This window comes from Stenella coeruleoalba, assembly GCF_951394435.1.
Source record: "Stenella coeruleoalba genome assembly, chromosome: 18".
NCBI lineage: Eukaryota > Metazoa > Chordata > Mammalia > Artiodactyla > Delphinidae > Stenella > Stenella coeruleoalba.
The window spans coordinates 50,442,170-50,469,741 of NC_137164.1; the positions used below are offsets into that span (position 1 = coordinate 50,442,170).

Consider the following 27,572-nt stretch of genomic DNA (forward strand, 5'->3'; position numbering starts at 1 on the left):
GTGACCCCTTCGTGAAACTTGTGGATTCTGAAAGCAGAATCACTGTGAATGTAGTTTCCTCAACTAGTTCTTCCATCTGCATAAGGAAAAGGTTATTTCTTCAGTAGTTGTTTGAATGGGATGGTGCTGTTTCTCAAGAATTCTTGCTGAAGTAACAGGAAGCATTTGCTCTTATAAATAACCGTGGTGCTAATATGCAAGGACCTTACCAGTCTCAGGATTGGAGCTTGTTACTTTTTTGCCTGCCCACAGCCCACAGTTTCTTCCTCTCCAACCCCACTGCCCATCTTTGAACACTTTTTAGCTATTTGCTCATTAGCATCTCTCATTAAAAATGTCCTGGGAGTGCATTTCAAAGCAGTTCCTTTTATACTTGTTTCTTCAAGTTTTGTCGAATTTCCAGCAAATGTAACGAAGTTATTGCTCAAAGTGAAACTTAACCTAATTTATACTTTTCATCTATTCCCTCCTGTCCTGCTTTAGCACATTGCTTTTTAGAAAAGTGGATTTTGACTAGCACAGTAATTTGTATGTCATGAAGAGAGAGGAAGTGATTTTAGGTGTGACTTGAAGTTTTGTTTTGTTTTGTTTTGTTTTGTGTTTTTTTTTTTTTTTTTTTTTTACAAGTTAGGGTCTTTTTATGATCCCAAGATCCAAGGGGCTGGTAATTTTGGAGGAGGGAAATATGTTAATTAGGACAGGAGAGATAATGTGCAATTAGATCATCTGCCAATGCAGGTAAAATTCCTTTTTGTTCCTTATTTTATAGTATTAAATTAATAATAGGTATAATCCTACCATTAAAAGTTACCTAAATAACACATGTTCAATGCAGAAAATGTGGAAAACATTTTTTATAAAGAAAAAATCCAGCAGATTATCAGTTACCTCTATGCCTGCCACCTGAAATAACTATCACTAAGTTTTGGTGTATATATACCCTTCTGTGATTTTTGTAGATCATTTTTCCATAAAGCTTGTTTTGGACTCAAGCAGAGATGCAGTAAGATACAGTAGTCATTTTAAGTTTCTTCCATAATCCAAGAACAAGTTTCCATAATAATTCTTTGGTCAACATTTATTAATATTAAATGGGTTGAAAATAAAACTTAGGGAAAAAAATAGGACTATGAACAGTTAATATTAAGAACTATTTCCCATAATTCTAAAGATAAGTTTCCTTGAGTTTTTCTTTTGACATTAACATTTTATATTATTAAAACAGTTAAATTTTTGTTCAGAAATAGAAAATATTCGTAATGAGGAAATTAAAAACAACTTTTCACTGTTATATAGACATACTGACTGTAATCAAGGTGGCACTGATTGAATGGTTCTTAATGAAGGTAGAAATAGGGCCCTGCTTCACAAATAGCCCGCTTTTACATATGTTTTCCCTTAGATAAGTGAGAGCCAGTTAAGAATGAAAAGTTGCTTTGTCTCTTCATTTTGTTAACCTCTTCCCTTTCTCCCTCTGACAAGTCAACGTCTGCTTCTGTATAGCTAACCGCTGCTGTTTATTTTCTGCTTCTGTGACAGCTAGCCGATGGCGGAGTCTCTTCCCTTCAAATGTCTCACTGGCTTTTCCTTATAGCCCTGTGGCAAGACTCAGCCCTTATAGCAATGGCATTAATACTCCCAGCTTCTCTAAAACCTCAAATAAAGCAATACTAACACCTGAAAGAACAGGTAATATTTCAACTTCTCGTCTAGCGGCTTGCTTTGTAAATCAGTCACTAAACACAGCTTAAATATCCACCTTTCATTGAAAAGCTTGAGGGTAATCTTACTTATCACAATGGGGAGTCTGCTGCACGCTTACTTTGGGTAATGACAAAGGCGAGGGTTAATTTGTACTTTAACGTCATTAATCTGCTCTCAATTGTGTACAGTAGGCAGCCTTCACTCTATCAAATGCATATATATATAATTATGTGTTTCCAAATGCATAATGTGCTTTTAAAATTAAATGTTGAACAAAATAAAGGTCTTTATGATTTTCATTATGATTGAAGATTATCAGACTTTTATTATATCTTGCTGTTTAAAAAATTGTTGGTGCTTTTTATTAAGTCAGGGCTGTGTAGAAAGAATAGTCATAGTAGCTTTTTATGAGATGACGGTCTCATAGTTGTCTCAGCATTGGTGATTCCATCCCTATCATTTTCTCCCTTCAGCCCTTTCTTCCTTGGTTCTCCTATCTCAGGCCATTACTTTCTCACTTTCATGAGTGACTACAAGTCTCCTGTGACGGTTCTAAATTATGAAGGTTTTGTATGTGCTTCCCTGTATGGACGTGTGCCGTTTATGTGTGATATTCTTATCCATGTATAGCACTGCTGTTTGTACCTGTTTAAAAAATGGACCAGATTAAAATTTAGTTTCAAATATATACTCCATTACTACCAGAGACAAGCATGTCTGATTCTTCATTGAAAGTGTACAGGATATGTATTCTTATACCATGCCTTTAGATATATACTTAAGCTAATGGGATGCAGATTTAGCATTATTGATTTTTCTTGTCTTACGGTGGTAAAAAAAAAACATATAACATGAAATCTACTGAAATCTACCTTTTCAACAATTTTTTTTAGTGTACAGCACAGAGTGGATTTTTGAATTATGAAAACTGAATTTGAGAAAACAAAACAAGTGGTTTTGTATATATGAATTATGAACACGTGAAGAGGTGCATACTGTCTTGCCGTTCTCGTGTCATAGTGGTGTGTTGGTTGTTTTTTGGTGACTTAATGAAAACAGGAAAACTATAGATGGGTCTTGTTTTTTTTTTTTAATCCATTCAGCCACTCTGTGCCTTTTGATTGGAGAATGCCTTGAAGTGCTGACTGTTGATATGTGAACTGTAAAGCACATGCAGATAGCAGTTCTTTAGACTAAGTAACAAACATGTTTCCCTTGTTTTTAGGTTACACATCCAGGGGCTCCCCTCTCAGTCCCCAGTCATCCATAGACAGTGAGCTGAGTACTTCAGAGCTGGAGGATGATTCTATCTCCATGGGATATAAGTTACAGGACCTCACTGATGTTCAGATCATGGCTCGTCTGCAAGAAGAAAGTAGGTTCCTCTTTTTTTTTTTTTAAAATTAATTAATTTATTTATTTTTGGCTGTGTTGGGTCTTCGTCTCTGTGCGAGGGCTTTCTCTAGTTGCGGCGAGCGGGGGCCACTCTTCATTGCGGTGCGTGGGCCTCTCACTGTCGCAGCCTCTCTTGTTGCAGAGCACAGGCTCCAGACGCGCAGGCTCAGTAGTTGTGGCTCACGGGCCCAGTTGCTCCGCGGCATGTGGGATCTTTCCAGACCAGGGCTCGAACCCGTGTCCCCTGCATTGGCAGGCAGATTCTCAACCACTGCGCCACCAGGAAAGCCCCGGTTCCTCTTTTTAAACTAGAAAACGTTTTAAACTAGAGGCTTCTACTTGAAATCTAAGGGGGTGGGGAGGTTTCAGGGATTTCTCCCCAGGTAATGGGCAAACAATTCTATTTGTTCTCTCCTCCCATCCTACTTTGTAGGTGGCGCAATTAAATGCTTCTCACAGTCTCATGACCATTGTAAAATATTAGCACATACTCTGGGCAAAATACATTGATGTAAAACATCACCAGTGTAGCCACTGTGGAAACAGTTTGCCAGTTTCTCAGAGAACTAAACATGCGGTTTCCATAAGACCCAGCACATTGTATTCTTGGGCATTTATCCCAGGGCAATGGAAACTTGTGTTCAGAAACACAGAAACCTGTATATGAATGTTCATAGCACTTTATTTATAATAATAGCCAAAAACCAGAATGAGCTCAGATGTCCTTCAGTAGGTGAGTGGTTAATTAAGCTGGGGGTACCTCCATACTGTGGAGTACTACTCAGCAAGAAAAAAGAATAAATTTTGATAGACATTACCACCTTGGATGAATCTCCAGGGAATTATGCTGAGTGAAAAAGATGATCTCAGGAGATTTCATACTGTATAATTCCATTTATATAACATTTTGGAATGACAACATTTTAGAAATGGAGGACAGATTAGTGGTTGCCGGGGCTTGGGGATATGGCGTGGGCTCTCAGGAGGGAGGTAGATGTGGTTATAAAAGCACAACATGAGGGATTTAGGGAGCTGCTCTGTTTTTGACTGTGGTGATAGCTATATGATCCTACAGGTGATAAAATTGTATAGAATTTAATACTAACACATGTACACATATAAAAGTAATACTGGAGAATCTAAATCAGATGGGTTTATATAAGTGGTGATATCATAGTTGTCCTATTATTCTATGATTTTGCAAAATGATACCATCAAGGGAAACTGGACAGAGTACACAAAAGATCTCTATTATTCCCAGAACTGCATGTGAGTGTGTACTTATCTTAATAAAAATTCAATTAAACATGCATTAATGCATTCTCAGATGCAAATTATTATATATAGAATGGTTAAACAACAAGGTTCTACTGTATAGCACAGGGAACTATATTTAGTATCCTGAGACAAACCATAATGGAAAAGAATATAAAAAATTATGTGTATATATATATATATATGTATAACTGAATAACTGCTGTACAGCAGAAATTAACAAAACATTTTAAGTCAACTATACTTCCATAAAAATTGTACTTTTCAAGATACATAATTATTGCAGGAGAGATAATTGGAAATGTTATTTCCAATAACATTGAGTTATTGGTTCTGCAATAAGGTTACAACAGTTAATCTGAGAGTGAACTACTTCAAGGTTATTAATGGTATCAAAAGGCAAAAGAAGATGTAGATCACAGACCTGGGCTAAGCTTATTTTGGAATTATCTTCTGAGGCCAACATAAGTAGAAACAGCCAAGTATCATTTAAGCATAACAATTTCCTGCTTTCAGAATTGGGCAAGGCTACTATGAGAAAGATTGTAATGCTTATGCAAGATTTAATAAGATACATTTTGAGAGGAAAAACGATTATTTTATGTTGTTATTTAGTAACAGTACAGTAACAGTAACTCTTTCTAAAAAAACGTATGGCTGAAAGATTGGATGTCAGTCTCGGAAGTTAAGTAGTCAGTCAGGCATAGACTACTTTAAAAAAAAGTTGTGAGTTGGGCTTCCCTGGTGGCACAGTGGTTGAGAGTCTGCCTGCTGATGCAGGGGACACGGGTTCGTGCTCCGGTCCGGGAGGATCCCACATGCCGCGGAGCGGCTGTGCCCGTGAGCCATGGCCTCTGAGCCTGCGCGTCCGGAGCCTGTGCTCCGCAATGGGAGAGGCCACAACGGTGAAGAGGCCTGCGTACCGCAAAAAAAAAAAAAAAAAAAAAAAAAAGGTGTGGGTTGGCAACGAGATAACGAGAAACTTCCAGATGATGATGAATAGTGTCTCCTAAGTAGCCTTCCTAAGTATCTCTCCAGATTCTAGAAGGAATGGCTCGAGGAAATCGACAGATACTGATAGATGAACTGTAGCGGTATATTTCATCTTCACTGGAATTGGGGCAATCTTTTTCCAGAACAGAATAGTCCAGTATTAGCTGTCTGTTTGGTAGGTAAACTTGTCTGTTTTCTTGGGATTTAATAAACCAAGAACAAGATAGTGGGTCTCCACTTGAATCACTTGCTTGACACAAATTTTCCTCAAATATTTGATGAATTGGAACTTAATAATTAAGCCAGATTGAAATGCCTCGTAAGATAAAATACCAGTCCCTGTTGTTCCGTAGGTCTCAGGCAAGATTATGCTTCTACTTCAGCATCTGTGTCGAGACCTAGTTCCAGTGTGTCACTGAATTCAGGAAAAAAAGGGACATGCAGTGATCAAGAATACGATCGATTCAGCCTGGAGGACGAGGAGGAATTTGATCACCTGCCACCACCTCAGCCTCGTCTTCCAAGATGCTCACCTTTCCAAAGAGGAATCCCCCATTCACAGACTTTCTCCAGCATTCGGGAGTGTAGGAGGAGCCCCGGGTCCCAGTATTTTCCTTCGAATAATTACCAGCAGCAACAGTATTATTCACCTCAAGCCCAAACTCCAGATCAGCAACCAAATAGGACCAACGGAGGTAAGTTGTACGCGCCGTTGGTGTTCGATGTGCTTGGATCTTTCATACGTGGTCAAGAAATGGTTTCAAGGTCAATATAAATAACTGGTAAATGTTTCCAAGACTTATTAAGTACATCCTTAAGACCTTATCAGTTTGGTTGGTGTACATTTAAATCTATAATTGACCAGCTTCTGATTATGTGTCCCAGATTTATAGCTTCAGGAAAACCGTTGTGAGGTACCAGACTGAGTCAGAAATGGGGGAGTATCTTCGTGTTGTGGCTGGTAAAGCTGTAGGAGAGCAGGGCTGTGGAAGTTGAGGAGTTCCTAGTTCCATGGAGTCGGAGGCACGGAGCCGCATCTTCTCTCATCTTTCTTAAAACCCCCCATCTCTGACGGCCTGCTCCTAGCCCACAGTGATGGATGGGAAGTGTGGACCGTGGTGCTTGGAGAGGATGCTGCTGTGCACATCGAGATTTAGGGGAAGTCTGGGATGCGTCTTTCCCTCTGGTGTCCTGACATCTAGAATTAAGATCTGTGCAGCAGTGGCGCTATGGAAGCTGATGTTTGGCGTGGTAACGGCAAGTTGATTTGTCCTGATGGCAGCACGGTGGGTTGGAATATGTGTCGTTCTTTTTTTGTAATTTTTTCTATTTCCCTCTTCATCATTTATCTTCCTTCCCCACTCCCAGGAGTTATAGATCTTGACTTACAAGAACTATAGGGAGAATAATCATGTGATATTCTAAGCCTGGTATGTTTTTGCACTGATGATCAGTCTGACCCTCACACACAAATCCTGTAGAGTGTGGAGAAACCAACGATATTTATAGAGTTATAGCTGTTAATTATTATACAGCAGCATTTCTCAAACCTGGGCCCAGAAATGATCCAACAAATTATTTAAAAATATTGCAAGGCCAAATACAAATCATACTAGTCATCACCTGCTATCATGTACTTAGTGTTTACTTTTTCTTCCTCTGCACTTGTATTATTCATGCTAATTGAGAGACCATTTGAAAATATTTAAGGTTTTATAGTCTCTCTTTTTTAATACCTTCAGATTTCAAATTTAACAGAAAACAGTGGCAGGTAAAGTGACTGCCACTAGTGAGTAATTTATTAAAGCCCATAATATCGAAGACAATATTTTATGTGCTTAACGAAAATTACAGCATCATTAAAACTGCGGGAGAGGGCACAGAGTTGTTTCTGCAAAGGCTTTTTTTGTCAAGTGTCTTAGAGCATCACATCCTGCCTGTCAAGCAGATGCTCCCTCTGCATCTTGATTAGCTGTCAATGGGATCATTGTCCTACCTTAGAAAAGTGGTGTTAACTTATATTCAACACCATTATGAAAAGGGTTAGGTGTCCCTAAATCTGTGTTATGATGGTTCCTGTTAGGAGAGTGGAAATATTTCTCAGCCTGGTGTCTGACTGTGGTAGTTTTATTTCTCTAAAAGGTCTGGTCTGCACACGTAAAGGAAAATGGAATACAACAGCAGTTCTCTGGATTGGACTTCTGACTAATCAATTTAATGGCTGAGTACACAGGCTCTGAAGGCCAGTACGAGCTGAGTTCCCCTCCTGGCCTACCACTTACACCTTTCCCAGGCTTCTCATGCCTCTGAGCTCTCACTTATTTGGCTACAAAATGTAAACAAATAACATCCCTTTCTTAGAAAACTTAGGTATAATTGGACATCAGATCATCTGGTACACTCTCCTTTATGTAACATGTAATCCTTTAACCTAAGTTTGTCATAAGGAATAAATGAAATAATGACCATTCCATTGCCTGGAATAAAAACGCTGGAAAAGTTCAAAGTGCTGAAAAAGTAAAGGTGGTCTCCCCAGCCCCACTGTTTTTTTAAACTTTTATTAATGTGGCTCAGATATCTGAGCCTTCATTTGTTACCAGAGGATTATTTGAACAAAATTGTGGAATGAGAGGCGTAACTTTGAAACCAATCTCTCAAATATTTTTCTAAATTATTAAAATAATATGGATAAAAGAAAATAATTATAAATAGAAGTGCGTGTTAATATTTCCTACTTCCATAGCTCCTACATTGCCTGGTTTCCAAAGGGATGGCTCTTGAAAGTTCTTGGTATATTTCTGGGGATCATAGGATTAAAAGGAGCAGACAGCAGTCCACTCTTTTTTTTTTTTTTTTTTTTTTTTTTTGGTGGTACGCGGGCCTCCCACTGTTGCAGCCTCTCCCATTGCGGAGCACAGGCTCCGGACGCACAGGCTCAGCGGCCACGGCTCACCAGTCCAGCCGCTCCGCGGCATGTGGGATCTTCCCGGACCGGGGCACGAACCCGTGTCCCCTGCATCGGCAGGCGGACTCTCAACCACTGCGCCACCAGGGAAGCCCCTAGCAGTCCACTCTTACCTGTGACTTCAGTTACCCATGGCCAACTGCAGTCTGAAAATGTTAAATGGAAAATTACAGAAATAAACAATTCGTAAGTTTTAAACTGTGCATTGTCGTGAGTAGTATGAGGAAATCTTGTGCCTTCCTGCTCTGTCCCACCTGGGACGTGAATCATCCCTTTGTCCTGTGTGTCCACGCTGTGTGTGCTTCCTGCCTGTCAGCACCTGTATAGGAAGAACATCGTATATATAAGGTTCTGTACTATGAGTGGCTACAGGCACCCGCTGAGGGTCTTGGAACGTATCCCCTGCCCATAAGGTGGGGCAGGGTAGGGCTACTGTATTTGAATAATTTGCCAGGTATGATAAGTGCTTAAAGCTTGCAGAACATTTGCTAACTGTGATTTTTAGGCTATGGCAGGGGTTATCAGTGGCATGGTGTAATCAGTGTTAGCCTGGGGACCTCCCCTGAACCCTGTACTTACTGCAAGGCTAGATTTAGATGTTTGGTGGGTAGCTGGCTGCTGCCTTTATTCCTTAAAGGATTCCTAAAGATTGATAGCAGAAGAAAAGATAGAGAAACAATGGTCTAGACTATAAACCCACTGAGAGTCGGGAACTCCCTTGTCTAACACACTGTATAGTATATATACACAGGAAATACTCGTTCATTCATTCATTCCTTCCACAAAGTGGGGAAGGGTGTCCAAGTGAAAGGACCAGCACGCTCACGGGTACAAGAGAGTGTGAAGTATTTGGAAATTCCGTTCTCCACTGTGGTTGGCAAGTAGGCTGTGTGGCGAGGGCAGCAGGAGATGAGTCTAGAGATGGCTGCAGAGCCTGTATCTTAGAAGGATCTTGTCTCAGTCCAGGAGCTTGGGCTTTCAGAGGAAGGGGAGGGACAGTGACTGGAGGGTTTTTAGCAAGTGGCTGGCTAGAAGTCACTGGCTGTATGGAAGATGGGGAGGAACAAGACAGGGTGTACAGAGACCAGTTAAGAGGAAAATTTTGTGAAAATGTGGATGACAAATAATGAGGTCTAAACTAGGTGGTAGTGGGAGATTTGTTAAATATTTATGAGGCAGAATTGAGAGGACTTGGGAGTTGAGGGTGAAGAAGGGAGGTGAGACTTGGAAGATTCCGCCGCTTTTTGGATTAGGTGACTTGATGAGTAGGGATCAAGGGATCTAAGTGATGCAGAAGGAGCTGTGTGTGAAGGGGAGAAAAATGAATCTGGTTTTGTAATTGAATGGGTTTTTACTGAGTATTCAGATGTATCCTGTGTTTTCTGAGCTTGAGTGACCTGATATGTGTACTTTAGTTTTGGCGGGGTGTGTATTAAAGAGAAAACTGTCTACATTGTAGAGTTGCCCTCTTGTGGCTGAATTCAAATCTCAGCAGCACTGAGGTCTGTGCGTGACTGACTCTCTGCTGCCCCTTAGTGGCGGAAGATGTTCTCAGCAAGGAAAAAGAAAGGGAAGCATTTGTTCAAGTCTCCAAAGGTTTGGTGGTGTACTCATGCCCCTTAAAACTTTCCAGAAGTTAATGTGGTCATGTTGATGTGATGAGTGGATATGTCAAAACATCTCAAGTTAGAATTTTAAGAATTTCTTCCTCTTTTGATATGCTAGCAAAAGATTCAGTAATTGCTGGTTTGACACTTCTAGGTTTTTTTATTATTATTAACATGTAACAATTCCTAGCTTTTTTTTTTTCCTTTTAAACTGTAAGATTATTTTCTATCCTCACTTCGATTCAGTTTTATCCACTTATTGTATAGAAACAAACAGCTAATTGATTACCTAACTCCTCCCTCTTTTTATAGAACAAGTGCTTTACTTTAGCAGTCTCTTTGGTGGAACCTTTCTGGAGACATGGAGTGTGTTTGTCTCTACTGGGGGTAATTAATTAGCTTGCTAGAGTTCATAACACACGTGATAATTTCTGTTTGTCATTGAACAAAATATAATTTCTATTTGTATTTAATTTTGAAAGCTAGTGTTTTAATTGGCATAAAAGTTGTGATTTTTAACTTAGTAAAATTCCTTTCTAGATAAGCTCCGAAGAAGTATGCCTAATCTAGCTCGGATGCCAAGTACAACCGCTGTTAGTAGCAATGGTAGTTCTCCAGTCACCGTGCGGAATAGTCAGAGTTTTGACTCAAGCTTGCATGGAGCTGCAAATGGAATTTCAAGAATACAGTCTTGTAGTAAGTATGACAGTATTTTTATATGTAATTTTAATTAGTTGTAACACCATTAGGAAAATCTTACTATTTCATTTCTTTCTTTCTCTTAAGAACACTACAGGAAACTTTTCTCCTTGTGACACTTTTTTTTGTCTTTCACCATGATAATTGAGTGGTATTTTCACTGGTGCCTATGTCACCAATTAATAATTAGTAAATTATATGCAATCCTTTATACCCAGGGATAGCAGTAGAAGCACTAAATGGTGATTGATTTGTTTACTCATCATACAAAAATGTTTTCTTTGCAGATCTGCCTCTTTTTAGCTGTGTACTTGATCTATTTACTTTGAGGAAAGCACACTTACTCTGTCTAGCTGTTACTTTGGTCTTATTTTTCACCAGTCCAGAGCTTTCCCCTGGCAAATGAAGTTCTATTTTAGTGTGTCTAAAGTAGGATTCATCTACTTCATTTCAGTTTGCCCCACAGTGTGTCATTCATCCTCTGTACAGTTTACCCAGTGATGAGCAGCACGGTGAAAGTAAAATCGTGTGTGTGTGTGTGTGTTCGCTTTGTGTGGGGATGTGCTGGCTCCAGGGCGCCCCCCCACCTCCTACTCATGCTGTCTGTAGGGGTAGTTGGGGTTAAGTCTGAGGCTGACCCCTGGGTGGCAGATCCAAGGTCACAGTCCCAGTATTGATATGCCCAAACCCGGGAGGCCTGAAGTGTGTTCAGTGTGTGGCCAAGCGCCATCAACCAGATGTCTTAAGTCTGCACCCAGAAGACTCCCTGGTGGCCCTAACAGACTACCCTGTGTACCTCCAACACATGTCTAGAATGGGTTAGATTTTTGGTGCCTACCTCTGTCATTCAGTAAAGTGTTACACTTTACTGTCATTATGTCGTCTTCCATACTAGCCTACTGGCTCCCTCTGGGCTTGGACCATAGTGCATCTGATTTTCTGTCCCCAGCACCTGGCATGCTGCCGGGTACATTGAACTCTCAGTAAATGTTTGAACGAATGTATAAATGAATGCCATAGGGCTGTATCTTAGGGCTTGATCTGTTAATATTTGAATTAATGGCTTGTTTAAAGACAGAGAAGACAACCTGTGAACTAATGGTGAGAAACTGAGAAGACTACTAATTTTATGTCAGGAGGTTAGGACAATTGGCCAAATATATCATGATGAAATTTAACTGAGATAAAAATTCTACACTTCAGTACAAAAGTCAATAGTATAAGCATAGAAGGGAAAATACAGTTGTGATGGTAGCAAATAGGGTAATGATTAGGAGTTTTTGTGAACTCTAATTCAGTGTGGGTTAATAGCACGATTCGAGTGCCAGAAAAATGCACGTAACCCAAAATAGAATAGAACATACACTACAAACCATGGCAGGTTTTGACGGAAGTGCTTAAGAAATGACGGGAACATGTCAAAAGGATATAGGAAACAACTTGAAGAAACTCCCAGAGACCAAATCTGGGACAGTTTGAGCCGCAGAATAAATATTTATATTAAAGGATTATAACCCATAGGTTATTTAACTGTGGGTCCATACTTAATTGAATAAAATAAATGGAGAAGAGGGGAAATTCTTCTTTATAGAAGAATTGCAATTGATACACAAGAGAAGTGAAGAAAATAGAAAAACCATTGTAAGTCAAGCATAATAATGAGAGAAAACAAAAAAACCTGAGAACAATGTTCATGTGTAAGAGGAGGTCAGTCATGAACTTGTTTCAGATCTCAGGACTCTGCTCTCATTGACTTTTATTCCTAAGCATTGTAAGAGAATATCTTTGTACATTCTAAGTGTGTATCATGAAGATTCCTAGTTCTGGGCCATTCTACTTTCTGGAGTTAACAAAGGTAGGATACAGAAAGTTGGAGAGGCAGCCTGATATAGAAGGAAGACACTGGGTTAGCAGTCAAATACTTGAGTTTGGGTGTTTTTGTTTTTAATTTATTTTATTTTATTTATTTTTGGCTGCTTTGGGTCTTTGTTGCCGTGCGCGGGCTTTCTCTAGCTGCAGTGAGCGGGAGCTACTCTTCCTTCCAGTGCGCGGGCCTCTCACTGTGGTGGCTTCTTTCGTTGCAGAGCACGGGCTCTAGGCACGCGGGCTTCAGTAGTTGTGGCATGCGAGCTCAGTAGTTGTGGCTTGAAGGCTCTAGAGTGCAGGCTCAGTAGTTGTAGCACACGGGCTTAGCTGCTCTGCGGCATGTGGGATCTTCCTGGACCAGGGCTCGAACTTGTGTCCCCTGCATTGGCAGGCGGATTCTTAACCACTGTGCCACCAGGGAAGTCCCTGGGTCTTTTCTTAATCATAAGTTCATGGGAAAGCTCCATATCCTTTCTGATTCTTGTTTTCTCATTTGTAAAATTAGGATTCTGTCTATTGATCTTAACTAGTTTCTCTTTGTTATTTTTTTAAACTCAAGGGTGGTTATCTATCTTGTGTGTAGGAGAATTAATGGGAGTATCTTCATGAATAATTTCATTTCAAATGATTTTGAAATTTTATTGGATCTGTAGATAAATTTTAGAATTGGTATCTTAAAAATATTAGTTTTCTAATGCGTTAACATGGAACATTCTTTCATTTATTTAGATCATCTTGTCAAAGTTCTATAGCTTTCTATATAGAGGTTAATACATCTATAATTTATTCCTAAGTATTTTATTTAAAAAAAATTTTTTTAACATCTTTATTGGGGTATAATTGCTTTACAATGGTGTGTTAGTTTCTGCTTTATAACAAAGTGAATCAATTATACATATACATATGTTCCCATATCTCTTCCCTCTTGCGTCTCCCTCCCTCCCACCCTCCCTATCCCACCCCTCTAGGCGGTCACAAAGCACCAAGCTGATCTCCCTGTGCTATGCGGCTGCTTCCCACTAGCTATCTACCTTATGTTTGGTAGTGTATATATGTCCATGCCTCTCTCGCGCTTTGTCACAGCTCACCCTTCCCCCTCCCCAGATCCTCAGGTCCGTTCTCTAGTAGGTCTGTGTCTTTATTCCTGTCTTACCCCTAGGTTCTTCATGACATATTTTTTTTCTTAAATTCCATATATATGTGTTAGCATACAGTATTTGTCTCTCTCTTTCTGACTTACTTCACTCTGTATGACAGACTCTAGGTCTATCCACCTCATGACAAATAGCTCAATTTCGTTTCTTTTTATGGCTAATATTCCATTGTATATATGTGCCACATCTTCTTTATCCATTCATCCGATGATGGGCACTTAGGTTGTTTCCATCTCTGGGCTGTTGTAAATAGAGCTGCAGTGAACATTTTGGTACATGAGTCTTTTTGAATTATGGTTTTCTCAGGGTATATGCCCAGTAGTGGGATTGCTGGGTCATATGGAAGTTCTATTTGTAGTTTTTTACGGAACCTCCATACTGTTCTCCATAGTGGCTGTACCAATTCACATTCCCACCAACAGTGCAAGAGTGTTCCCTTTTCTCCACACCCTCTCCAGAATTTATTGTTTCTAGATTTTTTGTTGATGGCCATTCTGACTGGTGTGAGATGATATCTCATTGTAGTTTTGATTTGCATTTCTCTAATGATTAATGAAGTTGAGCATTCTTTCATGTGTTTGTTGGCAGTCTGTATATCTTCTTTGGAGAAATGTCTATTTAGGTCTTCTGCCCATTTTTAGATTGCGTTGTTTGTTTTTTTCTTATTGAGCTGCATGAGCTGCTTGTAAGTTTTGGAAATTAATCCTTTGTCAGTTGCTTCATTTGCAAATATTTTCTCCCATTCTGAGGGTTGTCTTTTGGTCTTGTTTATGGTTTCCTTTGCTGTGCAAAAGCTTTGAAGTTTCATTAGGCCCCATTTGTTTATTTTTGTTTTTATTTCCATTTCTCTAGGAGGTGGGTCAAAAAGGAACTTGCTGTGAATTTTGTCATAGAGTGTTCTGCCTATGTTTTCCTCTAAGAGTTTGATAGTTTCTGGCCTTACATTTAGGTCTTTAATCCATTTTGAGCTTATTTTTGTGTATGGTGTTAGGGAGTGATCTAATCTCATACTTTTACATGTACCTGTCCAGTTTTCCCAGCACCACTTATTGAAGAGGTCTGTCCTTTCTCCACTGTACATTCCTGCCTCCTTTATCAAAGATAAGGTGACCATATGTGCGTGGGTTTATCTCTGGGCTTTCTATCCTGTTCCATTGATCTACATTTCTGTGTTTGTGCCACTACCATACTGTCTTGATTACTGTAGCTTTGTTATATAGTCTGAAGTCAGGGAGCCTGATTCCTCCCCAGCTCCATTTTTCGTTCTCAAGATTGCTTTGGCTATTCGGGGTCTTTTGTGTTTCCATACAAATTGTGAAATTTTTTGTTCTGTGAAAAATGCCAGTGGTAGTTTGATAGGGATTGCATTGAATCTGTAGATTGCTTTGGGTAGTAGAGTCATTTTCACAATGTTGATTCTTCCAATCCAAGAACATGGTATATCTCTCCATCTATTTGTATCATCTTTAATTTCTTTCATCAGTGTCTTATAATTTTCTGCATACAGGTCTTTTGTCTCCTTAGGTAGGTTTATTCCTAGATATTTTATTCTTTTTGTTGCAATGGTAAATGGGAGTGTTTTCTTGATTTCACTTTCAGATTTTTCATCATTAGTGTATAGGAATGCCAGAGATTTCTGTGCATTAATTTTGTTTCTGGCTGCTTTACCAAATTCATTGATTAGCTCTAGTAGTTTTCTGGTAGCATCTTTAGGATTCTCTATGTATAGTATCATGTCATCTGCAAACAGTGACAGCTTTACTTCTTCTTTTCCGATTTGGATTCCTTTTATTTCCTTTTCTTCTCTGATTGCTGTGGCTAAAACTTCCAAAACTATGTTGAATAAGAGTGGTGAGAGTGGGCAACCTTGTCTTGTTCCTGATCTTAGTGGAAATACTTTCAGTTTTTCACCATTGAGGATGATGTTGGCTGTGGGTTTGTCATATATGGCCTTTATTATGTTGAGGAAAGTTCCCTCTATGCCTACTTTCTGCAGGGTTTTTATCATAAATGGTGTTGAATTTTGTCAAAAGCTTTCTCTGCATCTATTGAGATGATCATATGGTTTTTCTCCTTCAGTTTGTTAATATGGTTTATCACATTGATAGATTTGCGTATATTGAAGAATCCTTGCATTCCTGGAGTAAACCCCACTTGATCATGGTGTATGATCCTTTTAATGTGCTGTTGGATTCTGTTTGCTAGTATTTTGTTGAGGATTTTTGCATCTATGTTCATCAGTGATATTGGCCTGTAGTTTTCTTTCTTTGTGACATCCTTGTCTGGTTTTGGTATCAAGGTGATGGTGGCCTCGTAGAATGTATTTGGGAGTGTTCCTCCCTCTGCTGTATTTTGGAAGAGTTTGAGAAGGATAGGTGTTAGCTCTTCTCTAAATGTTTGATAGAATTCGCCTGTGAAGCCATCTGGTCCTGGGCTTTTGATTGTTGGAAGATTTTTAATCACAGTTTCAATTTCAGTGCTTGTGACTGGTCTGTTCATTTTTTCTCTTTCTTCCTGATTCAGTCTTGGCAGGTTGTGCATTTCTAAGAATTTGTCCATTTCTTCCAGGTTGTCCATTTTATTGGCATAGAGTTGCTTGTAGTAATCTCTCATGATCCTTTGTATTTCTACAGTGTCAGTTGTTACTTCTCCTTTTTCATTTCTAATTCTATTGATTTGAGTCTTCTCGCTTTTTTTCTTGATGAGTCCGGCTAATGGTTTATCTATTTTGTTTATCTTCTCAAAGAACCCGCTTTTAGTTTTATTGATCTTTGCTATCGTTTCCTTCATTTCTTTCTCATTTATTTCTGATCTGATTTTTATGATTTCTTTCCTTCTGCTAATTTTGGGCATTTTTTGCTCTTCTTTCTCTAATTGCTTTAGGTGCAAGGTTAGGTTGTTTATTCGAGATGTTTCCTGTTCCTTAAGGTGAGCTTGTATTGCTATAAACTTCCTTCTTAGAACTGCTTTTGCTGCATCCCATAGGTTTTGGGTCATCGTGTCTCCATTGTCATTTGTTTCTAGGTATTTTTTAATTTCCTCTTTGATCTCTTCAGTGATCACTTCGTTATTAAGTAGTGTATTGTTTAGCCTCCATGTGTTTGTATTTTTTACAGATCTTTTCCTGTAATTGATATCTAGTCTCGTAGAGTTGTGGTCGGAAAAGCTACTTGATACAATTTCAGTTTTCTTAAATATACCGAGGCTTGATTTGTGCCCCAAGATATGATCTATCCTGGAGAATGTTCCATGAGCACTTGAGAAAAATGTGTATTCTGTTGTTTTTGGATGGAGTGTCCTATAAATATCAATTAAGTCCATCTTGTTTAATGTATCATTTAAAGCTTGTGTTTCCTTATTTATTTTCATTTTGGATGATCTGTCCATTGGTGAAAGTGGGGTGTTAAGTCCCCTACTATAAATGTGTTACTGTCGATTTCCCCTTTTATGGCTGTTAGTATTTGCCTTAGGTATTGAGGTGCTCCTATGTTGGGTGCATAAATATTTACAATTGTTATATCTTCTTCTTGGATCAATCCCTTGATCATTATGTAGTGTCCTTCTTTGTCTCTTCTAATAGTCTTTATTTTAAAGTCTATTTTGTCTGATATGGGAATTGCTACTCCAGCTTTCTTTTGGTTTCCATTTGCAATGGAAAAATATCTTTTTCCATCCCCTTACTTTCAGTCTGTATGTGTCTCTAGGTCTGAAGTGGGTCTCTGGTAGACAGCATATATATGGGTCTTGTTTTTGTATCCATTCAGCCAATCTGTGTCTTTTGGTGGGAGCATTTAGTTCATTTACAGTTAAGGTAATTATCGATATGTATGTTCCTATTCCCATTTTCTTAATTGTTTTGGGTTCGTTATTGTAGGTCTTTTCCTTCTCTTGTGTTTCTTGCCTAGAGAAGTTCCTTTACCATTTGTTGTAAAGCTGGTTTGGTGGTGCTGAACTCTCTCAGCTTTTGCTTGTCTGTAAAGGTTTTAATTTCTCCATCAAATCTGAATGAGATGCTTGCTGGGTAGAGTAATCTTGGTTGCAGGTTTTTCTCCTTCATCACTTTAAATATGTCCTGCCACTCCCTTCTCGCTTGCAGAGTTTCTGCTGAAAGATCAGCTGTTAACTTTATGGGGATTCCCTTGTGTGTTATTTGTCGTTTCTCCCTTGCTGCTTTTAATATGCTTTCTTTGTATTTAATTTTTGACAATTTGATTAATATGTGTCTTGGTGTATTTCTCCTTGGATTTATCCTGTATGGGACTCTCTGTGCTTCCTGGACTTGATTAACTATTTCCTTTCCCATATTAGGGAAGTTTTCAACCATAATCTCTTCAAATATTTTCTCAGTCCCTTTCTTTTCCTCTTCTTCTTCTGGAACCCCTATAATTCGAATGTTGGTGCGTTTAATGTTCTCCCAGAGGTCTCTGAGCTGCAGTAGTTATTTCCACTATTTTATCTTCCAGGTCACTTATCTGTTCTTCTGTCTCAGTTATTCTGCTATTGATCCCATGTAGAGAATTTTTCATTTCATTTATTGTGGTGTTCATCGTTGTTTGTTTCATCTTTAGTTCTTCTAGGTCTTTGTTAAATGTTTCTTGCATTTTGTCTATTCTATTTCCAAGATTTTGGATCATCTTTACTATCATTATTCTGAATTCTTTTTCAGGTAGACTGCCTGTTTCCTCTTCATTTGTTAGGTCTGGTGGGTTTTTATATTGCTCCTTCATCTGCTGTGTGTTTCTCTGTCTTCTCATTTTGCTTATCTTACTGTGTTTGGGGTCTCCTTTTCACAGGCTGCAGGTTCATAGTTCCCATTGTTTTTGGTGTCTGTCCCCAGTGGCTAAGGTTGGTTCAGTGGGTTGTGTAGGCTTCCTGGTGGAGGGGACTAGTGCCTGTGTTCTGGTGGATTAGGCTGGATCTTGTCTCTCTGGTGGGCAGGTCTACGTCTGGTGGTGTGTTTTGGGGTGTCTGTGGACTTATGATTTTAGGCAGTCTCTGTGTTAATGGCTGGGGTTGTGTTCCTGTTTTGCTAGTTGTTTGGCATAGGGTGTCCAGCACTGTAGCTTGCTGGTCGTTGAGTGAAGCTGGGTGCTGGTGTTGAGATGGAGATATCTGGGAGATTTCGCTGTTTGATATTATGTGGAGCTGGGAGGTCTGTTGTGGACCAGTGTCCTGAAGTTGGCTCTCCCACCTCAGAGGCACAGCACTGATTCCTGGCTGCAGCACCAAGAGCCTTTCATCCACACGGCAAGTTCAGATTTTGTTGCCACTTGATCTTTCACTCAGTCTTGAATTGTATCTACTAGTTTAGGAGGGTCCTCTGTGGCGGCAGGGGTGGCTGTGGCTCAGTGGCAAGGACACAGGCCTTTAAAATGTTTTTTATAAATAGTATCTTTTTCAAATTTTAGTTTCTACTAGTTGGCTGGTGTTTAGAAATACAGTTGATTTGTGTATTTTGATGTTGTATTCAGCAGCTTTGCTAATAACTTCATTTATCATAATAGTTATAAATTTGGAATATACCCATAACATAATGCATCTGAACACCAACGCATATTCAAGAATGTTCATAAAACCCCAAACTTAGAAATAACCAAGCTTTTCATCATCAGAAGAATGGATTTTGACATTCATTCAATGGAATACCCATAGCAATGCAAATATGGATGAATCTCAAAAACATAATATTGAGCCAAAGAAGAGAACATACTATATAATTCCATTTCCATGAAGTTCAACATAGGAATAACTAGTCTGTGGTGATAAAAGTGCAAATAACAGTGACTTTGGGGGAGTGCTGCCTGGGAGAGGGTATGTGAGAGCCTGCTGTGGTGCTGGCAGTGTTTCACGTCTTGTTGTGGATATGGTTACACGCGTGTGTTCACTTCAGAATTTCATTCTGCTCTAGGCTTAACGTTTAGGTACTTTATGTATATTGTGTTTCAGAAGAAATTGGGCCGAATTCACCTGTTGAGTTTTTTTAAAAAATTAAGACTTTGTTTTTGAGCAGTTTGAGGTTTACAAAAAAATTGAGCAAGAAGTACAGAGTTCCCATATATCCCCGCATGTCCCCCTTCCCCTCCTCCAGTTTCCTCTGTTATTAACATCTTGCAGTAGTGGGGTATGTTTGTTACAGTTGATAAGCCAATATGTTGGAACATTCACAGTTAGATGCTACTAAATTAAGGAATTGCAGAATTGGTTGGAAAGGATCTTAGAGATGATTTGCCAGCCAACACAAGTTTACTGTGTCCCTAAAGCTTGATGGAAACAGAACTATAGCAGAATCTTAGAGACCTCACTTTTCATCGAATTTTTTGGCTACCATACACATACATCAGCATTCCTACATATAGATTTCACTAATGTGTACTTGAACAAAGCTAATTTAAGGAAATACTTTTAAGAGATATTAAAAAAAACAGACTTTTTTGTCTTTCTCCTCACTTTTTATCAGAGATATCTGTTGTATATTCTGTGCTTAAGTTCAAAATCAGTTAAACTGTTTTAGAAAACAGGGTCTGTTTGTGTTAACCGCATCACAGGTGTACTAGGCAGCAGAGGCTAAAGTGGTTAGTAAACAACAGGTAATGTTGTATGTATAAGTTTATGTTAAATTTGTGATTCAGTTTTTTCCTTGGAGAAAAGGATTTATAAAATTTTAAAATTTCTGCCAAACAGTTCATTGTTTTTTAATGTGAAATAGTGCACAATGATGGGCCAGTATATTGATAAAGTTCTTAAGGGTTCTTACCCAGAGAGCTCCCTTCATTTCACAGATTCTGCTGCTGTTATCAAGGTAGTACTTGCTGAGTGGTTACTCAGCCATTGTAAGGCTTTATGTGGATTAACTCATTTAGTCTTCCCACCAACCCTATGAGATAAATGTCATGATGAAAATTATTTAAGAAATATGTCTGTATGGGCTTCCCTGGTGGCGCAGCGGTTGAGAGTCTGCCTGCCGATCAGGGGACATGGGTTCGTGCTCCGGTCCGGGAAGATCCCACATGCTGCGGAGTGGCTGGGCCCGTGAGCCATGGCCGCTGAGTCTGTGCGTCCAGAGCCTGTACTCCGCCACGGGAGAGGCCACAACAGTGAGAGGCCCGTGTACTGCAAAAAAAAAAAAAAAAAGTCTGTAATAAGCTGTTTGTGCCTACCAATGCCACCTGTCTACCCTTCTATAATTACTGCTATTAAATTGTCCCCTTGTTTTTTTCTTTTTGTGGTACGTGGGCCTCTCACTGTTGTGGCATCTCCTGTTGCGGAGCACAGGCTCTGGATGCGCAGGCTCATCGGCCATGGCTCACGGGCACAACCGCTCCGCGGCATGTGGGATCTTCCCGGACCGGGGCACGAACCCGTGTCCCCTGCATCGGCAGGCGGACTCTCAACCACTGTGCCACCAGGGAAGCCCTGTCCCCTTGTTTTATCCTCATGAAACCATCCCCGGTGCAACCATCAAGAAATCCTAATGTCTTGCAAGCAAGCAAGCAAGCAAGCAAGGAAGAAATCCTGTGAGAACTCAGAGATGCTCAAATTTGTTAAAGGAAAGAAGGTTGTTGTTCCAGCTGGCTTCTAAATATAGTCAGGCACTCAAAAATGTTGCTGCTGATTGACAGAGAAGGAGACGCTTGTCACGAAGTAGAATTTTCCAATACTAAATGCAGTCTGGAACTCGTGTTTCATTTATCTACATGCATATATGTAGATAAATTTCTATACATGTAAAACCCTTTCAACAGTATCAGCTGCTTTGAACATAACACACGTGTACATAGTGGTAGGCGTTCTCTCACGTGAGCGTCCTTTGTTCTTCTAGTTCCGTCACCGGGGCAGCTTCAACACAGAATCCACAGCGTGGGACATTTCCCAGTGTCTGTCCGGCAGCCTCTTAAAGCCACAGCCTATGTGAGTCCAACCGTTCAAGGCAGCAGTAACATGCCTTTATCCAACGGCTTACAGTTATACTCCAACACGGGGATCCCTGCCCCCAACAAAGCTGCAGCTTCTGGGATAGTGGGCCGCAGCGCACTCCCAAGACCTTCATTGGCAATAAACGGGAGTAACCTGCCTCGAAGCAAAATTGCACAGCCTGTCAGAAGGTAAGAACCTTTGCTCGTTCGTCTGCAGTCTGCACTTAGAAACTGCTCTGGGAACCATCCTGACTTTGCCTTTGTCTAACCCTGGGAGGTCACTCTGCGCCTTCTGGCCTGACTCGTGACCTCCTGCCTCTGCGTTTAATACCTTTTTAATCAATTTGTAATCAAAATGGGCAAAAATGTCGTTAGGCACATGCACATACACACCCTCCCCCAACAGTCGTGATTTTAAAAGCATCTTAGTGATATTTAACTGGGGCTTTATTAGCTTATGTTGGTGTAAGTTTGGTATGTTCCAGGTAGAATTTTTTTTTTTTCTTTCAACATTCCAGCCTGCTTGCAGGGCACCTGTTCAATGATCTTATGGTTGTGACGTGCCCTTCTTGAACTGGATCTCCTGGAGTGTCTTATGGTTAAAAACAATTCCATAAAAGCGAGTTGAGGACAGAGTAGAAGAGGCAGGATGTGAGAACAAGTACTTTTTCTTTATGCATCGGGTAGCTATAAATAGTTTTTCCTTTCCGATAAATAGGTGCTCAGATCAAAAATAAATTCAGAAACTATTGTAAAACAAACACAGAAAAGTAAATAATCCTACTCTCCAGATAGAAATCATTTTGGTGCATGTTTGTTCAATGCCAGGCTGTGTTGCAGTTGTGACTGAATAGAATCACATAATTTGATATATGTAGGTCATTGTGGACAGTCCATTTATCCTTGGATATATGTCTTCAAACTAACCTCTTGGAAGGGCTGTCACTGCCAGACAATGAGAGGGTCTGTTTCCACAAACTTAGGCAAACATTGGGTATTATCATTCTTTTCAAATTCTCAGCCAATATAATAGGCAAATCTTTGATTATTTGTAAGACAGAATAACATGAAGAAATTTTCAATTTGTATTCAATGAAGTAACCACTTATGTTTTTGGGCCATTTTTCTCCTGAGTTTATCTGTTTCTGATTTTAAAATATTCTTTATACACTAAGGGTATTGATCATTTTCCACTTAGGTTGCAAATCTGCTTGTGCACATACAACATGCGTGGCAACGTGCTGAGAACTGGGCTTTCCATCAGATGAGCATGTTGAAGGCCCAGAAATACAAGGCACACTTGGGAAGGTGCCAGCACGTTGTCACTGCTGGAGTGGCGGAGAGTAGATCAAAGTAAGTGATGAGACTCGTGGGATTACTTACAAGCCGTGTCCTTTTTTCATTCCTTTATAGTTTCCTTCAGCCTCCAAAGCCTCTGTCTTCACTCAGCACTCTGAGGGATGGAAACTGGAGAGATGGTTGCTACTGATGCAGTTCTATGTACGTTTGAACAGCTGGAAAGAAGTGGAAATGAGGGTCGTGTTACCTAGCTGGCTGGGTAACAGCGGGTGTCGGGATATTCTTTCCCTTCTGCGTTTTAACATATTTACTGCATTGTTTTTCAATGGACCAATCACCAGAGACTAATTATTGCACTTAAATATTTGCCTGAGATACTGCAGCGTTCACAAATCCATGGCTGCAGTATTGTGACACTTAGAGCTAGGAAGTTTTTGTAGAACTGATATGTACCTGAATCCTTTTTGAGAGAATTGAGATGTATCCATAATGCTTTCTTTGCCATCTGAGTTTCTTAAAGTAACTTGTTCAATTTACTTACATGTTCTAAACATCTTCCCATTACATGTTCTGTATTTTAATACACTGCATCTTTACAACCAGGTTCTATAACGTATGCTTTGAAATTCACTTTTTTATAGTTTACAGGAATTTTATTTTTTGTGCCTATTTCTTTTTACACCTACGTGAACCACTGTGGAACAACTTAAATTTTGTGCCATAAAAATATTTTTGTGGTAAGGTACTATTTTTTTAGCTCTAGGGATATATCAGCAAAAATCCATCATAACAATTTGAGAGACATAAAATTATGTTGAATGAGCACAATGTAATCTGAAGCATTGAACACTGAGACAGCCAGACAACAGAGTGAAATGGTCTTGTTGTTTTCATTGTTAATTTATTGTCATACGTGGGTTTCATATTTATAATGGCATCACAAGCTCATTGCACTTAATACCTGCAATGTTTGCTACTGTACTACAATTGATTTTCAATACTTTTACAGAAGATGAAACTGTAACATTTTATTAATAATGCTTCTGGAAATGAACGCATTTTAAAGCAAATAAATCTTTTTGATAGACCTTTTACAAAATCCATTTGCACTAATGAATGCTTTCTTATGGTATATGACTTCATATTTGTTACTGTGTACACTGCTGTTTTGGAATGTTCAGAAATAAAGACTATTTCAGCAGTATCAGGTCACGCATGAATGTGCAGCATAAACTACGAATACCACGCCTACGTTTCACCACGACTGTGAAAGTATTGTCATTGTTATGCTCTCATACAGAGCATTTATACCTGAGGCGGGTAGGCAGAATGTTCACATTTGTAGACAATTCTCTCTCTCTAAAATGCTTGGGAGAAGAGATGTGAGGTTTTAGTTCTGCAGTGGGGTTTCGGTACCACTTAGGATGGTCACTAGAACCCAAGGAGCCTCTTGCCCAGAAACCCATTTGTGGATGAATACTGTCAGTGGAGATTCCAATATTTTGGGGGGGTTGAACTTGAAGTATTTCTTTTCCCAGTGTCAGAAGTATTATCATTAGTCTACACTGTATTTGATGTACACTGGAAAACTTTTCACCTCAAGTTGCTATGGAAAGGTTAGGTAAAAGGTGTCAATGTTAAGTTTTAAAACAGAGTTCTCCTGAAGATCATTAGGGATTTTTATTTTTAAGAAATGTGCCTTTCTACATAGTTCCATGGGGAACTAAAAGACTGGCTTTTAATTAGCCTGTCCTTTAAATGAAATGTGGGCTAGAGGAGGTGAGGTATCAAAGGAGAAGTGATACTTATTGAGCACTTTGTTAGTGACAAGCACTTTCTTAGTCACTTTGCTAGTGACTGTGCTAGAAATTTTTTATATATTTGTCTAATTTTTAACAATCACCTCCTATTACCACCATTTAAAAAGTAAAGACCCTGAGCCCAAGGGATGTGACATTAACCTAGTGTAAACATCTAGCTAGTAAATAGTGAAGCTGACTTTTGAATCCAGGTGTATCTGATCTCAAAAGTCTGTTTTTGCTACGACTGTGCTCTTCCTATGAACATATGTAGTTCAGTTAGTACATTTTTTAAAAATGAGTTTATATTCTGAGAAGGTGAAAGGATTCAACTCATTTGCAAATCAAGTATTTCATTTATATTCAAAAAAGTCTGTTCAGCCCTTGGAATAAAAACCAAAGATGCCTGTATCTTGGAATTTACATTCTAGTTAGTAGAGAGACAGTAAACCACATACAAGTAAGTACATCACAGTACAGGTCTTAAGTGCTATGGCAAAAAAAAGAAAAGGAGATGAAAGTAAGGGGGGAGGTGAGAAAATGGAGATGGGGAGGATCACAGTATTAAGTAGGATCATCTGGGTAGATCTCACTAAGAAGGTGACACCTGAACAAAGACAAAATGGTGTTGGCGATTATTTTCACAGTTCTCCCCAGGATGGTAGTAACATTTATTCTAGATGCATAGGAGAGAATTTAATATATTGCATCAATAGATGCCCTAGGGTATGGTCCGCACATCAGCAGCAGCAGCATCTCTTGGAAACTTATTAGAAAATTCAGATCCTCAGGCTCACCCCACACCTATTGAATCAGCCATCTAGGTGATTTACAGAGCCCCCTTTGAGGAAAGCTGCTGGAAAGGAGGGAGCAGCCTAGGCAACGGCTTAGGGCAGAGCGTGCCTGGGGTGTTTGAGGAAGAGCAAGGAGGCCATTGTGGCTGCAAGCAGAGGGAACAAGGAGGGAAGCAGTAGAGATGAGGTCCGAAGGGAGACAGGGAAAGATCACGTAGGGCATGTGGGCCACAATAAGGCTTTGATTTTACTCTGGAAATGGGAGCTATTCATGGTTTTGAGCAGCAGAGTTTATGATTTGACTTTTTAAAAGCATCACTCGCATTTGGTGAGACTAGACTCTTAAGAAATGAAGATGCCGTGAAGGTGACAGGATAGCAATGGAGGAGATAGAAATGGTCAGATTCAGGCTGTCTTCTAAAACTACAGCTATCAGGATTTCTTTATGGATTGGATATACTGTGTTAGAGACCAAAAGAAAAACTCCAGGTGTTTTGGGCTGGCAACTAAAAGGATGGAGTTCCTCCAACAGAGACGGGGAAGCTGTGGGTGGAGTAGGCTGGAAAACCATGATTCTGGCTGAGCTCAGTTATGCTCTCTAGGGAGTTCCCTGGCAGTCCAGTGGCTAGGACTCGGTGCTTTCACTGCCGGGGCCTGGGTTCGATCCCTGGTCAGGGAACTAGGATCCCATAAGCCATGTGACACATTCCAAAAAAAAAAGTTACGCCCTGTATCTCATGTGCATTCCTCAGACTGTAACAAACCAGGACTCATACAGGAAAAGGGATCCTGAGATGCTTAGTTCTGCAACATGAAAGGGAGCTATGGTGCTGAGTTAACACAGACAGTCTACCCTGGCTGACATTTGTATTAGTTAGCTATTGCTGCATAACAAGTTACCACAAAACTAAGTGGCTTAAAACATTATTATCTCAGTTTCTGTGGGTCTGGAACCTGGCCACAGCCTAGCTGGGTCCTCTGGCTCAGGGTTTCTCACAAGGCTGCAGTCATCCTGAGACTCACTAGGGAAGAATCTGCTTCCAAGATCACTCACGTGATTGTTGGGACGATTCATTTCCTTGTGTGCTATTGACTAGAAGGTACCATTGCTTTCTTGCCACATGGACCTCTCCGTGGGCAGCTTACAACATAGTGGCTTGCTTCATCAGAATGAGCACGAGAGAGAGGGAGGGAGAGAGAGAGAGAGAGAGAGAGAGAGAGAGAGAGAGAGAGAGAGAGAGAGGGAGAGAGAGAGCGCGTGAGCCAGAAAGCTGGAAATTTTTCTGTTGTAACTTAATTTTTAGAAGTGACAGCCCATCGTTTTTGCCATGTTTTATTCATTGGAAGCAAGTCGCTATGTCCAGCCCTCATTTAAGGGGAGGGGATTACACAAAAATGTTAATACCAGGAGACAAAGGTCATTGGGGCCATCCTAGAAGCTGCCTGCAAAACACTGCCAACCACTTTACCAGATAATGCCAATCTAATTTCCCATTAGTTGTATTACTACTGTACATGTTTGCCAGGAGGCTATGAGAATTCCTGTTACTACACATATTTGGTATTGTTAAAACATCTTTAACTTTTAAGTCTGTGGGTATCTAGTTGTGTCTCATGGTCTTAATTTTCATTTCCTTGGTTGTAGTGAGATAGAATACCTTTGGATTTGTTTATTGAACATTTGCGTATCATCTTTTATGGATTCCTGTTCAGGTCTTTTGTCCATTTTTCTATTGGGGTTTCCTTACTAATTTGTAGTAGTTACTTGTATAGTCTGCTACAAACCTTTTGTCAGTTATATGTGTTAAAACTATATCTTCACCCTGTGTAGCTTACCTTTTAATTCTTTTAATGAGGTATTCTGATAGAATTATTAATTTTAACATAGTACATATTTACCATTTTTTTTAAAGATTAGCCGTTTTATGTCTTGTTTAAAGAGTATTTCCTGACCCTGGAATCGTGACTATAATCTCCTGTATTCTCAACGTTTTATTATTTTACTTTTCACCTATATTTTATATTGTTCATGTGGATTTATAGTTGTCCTAGTAACACTTACTGAAAACTTTGTCCTTACCTCACCGTTCTTTGTCATAATCAGATGTC

The 27,572-nt window shown here is 39.6% G+C and overlaps 1 protein-coding gene across 2 annotated transcripts in view; it reads left to right on the forward strand.

Annotated features, from left to right (window-relative positions):
- The window catches only part of SLAIN1 (SLAIN motif family member 1), a 61,104-nt gene extending 36,459 nt beyond the window's left edge, over positions 1-24,645 (forward strand). Inside the window, exons 3-8 of one of the 2 annotated variants that reach the window (XM_079902901.1) lie at positions 1,540-1,689; positions 2,930-3,079; positions 5,721-6,062; positions 10,480-10,635; positions 21,478-21,760; positions 22,985-24,645. In XM_079902901.1, the coding sequence (XP_079759027.1) occupies positions 1,540-1,689; positions 2,930-3,079; positions 5,721-6,062; positions 10,480-10,635; positions 21,478-21,760; positions 22,985-23,060 (1,157 nt within the window). In that variant the 3' untranslated portion in view covers positions 23,061-24,645. The remainder of the gene's footprint in view (positions 1-1,539; positions 1,690-2,929; positions 3,080-5,720; positions 6,063-10,479; positions 10,636-21,477; positions 21,761-22,984) is intronic. The other variant, XM_079902902.1, reaches the window with a different exon arrangement.
- The last annotated feature ends 2,927 nt before the right edge of the window (positions 24,646-27,572 follow it).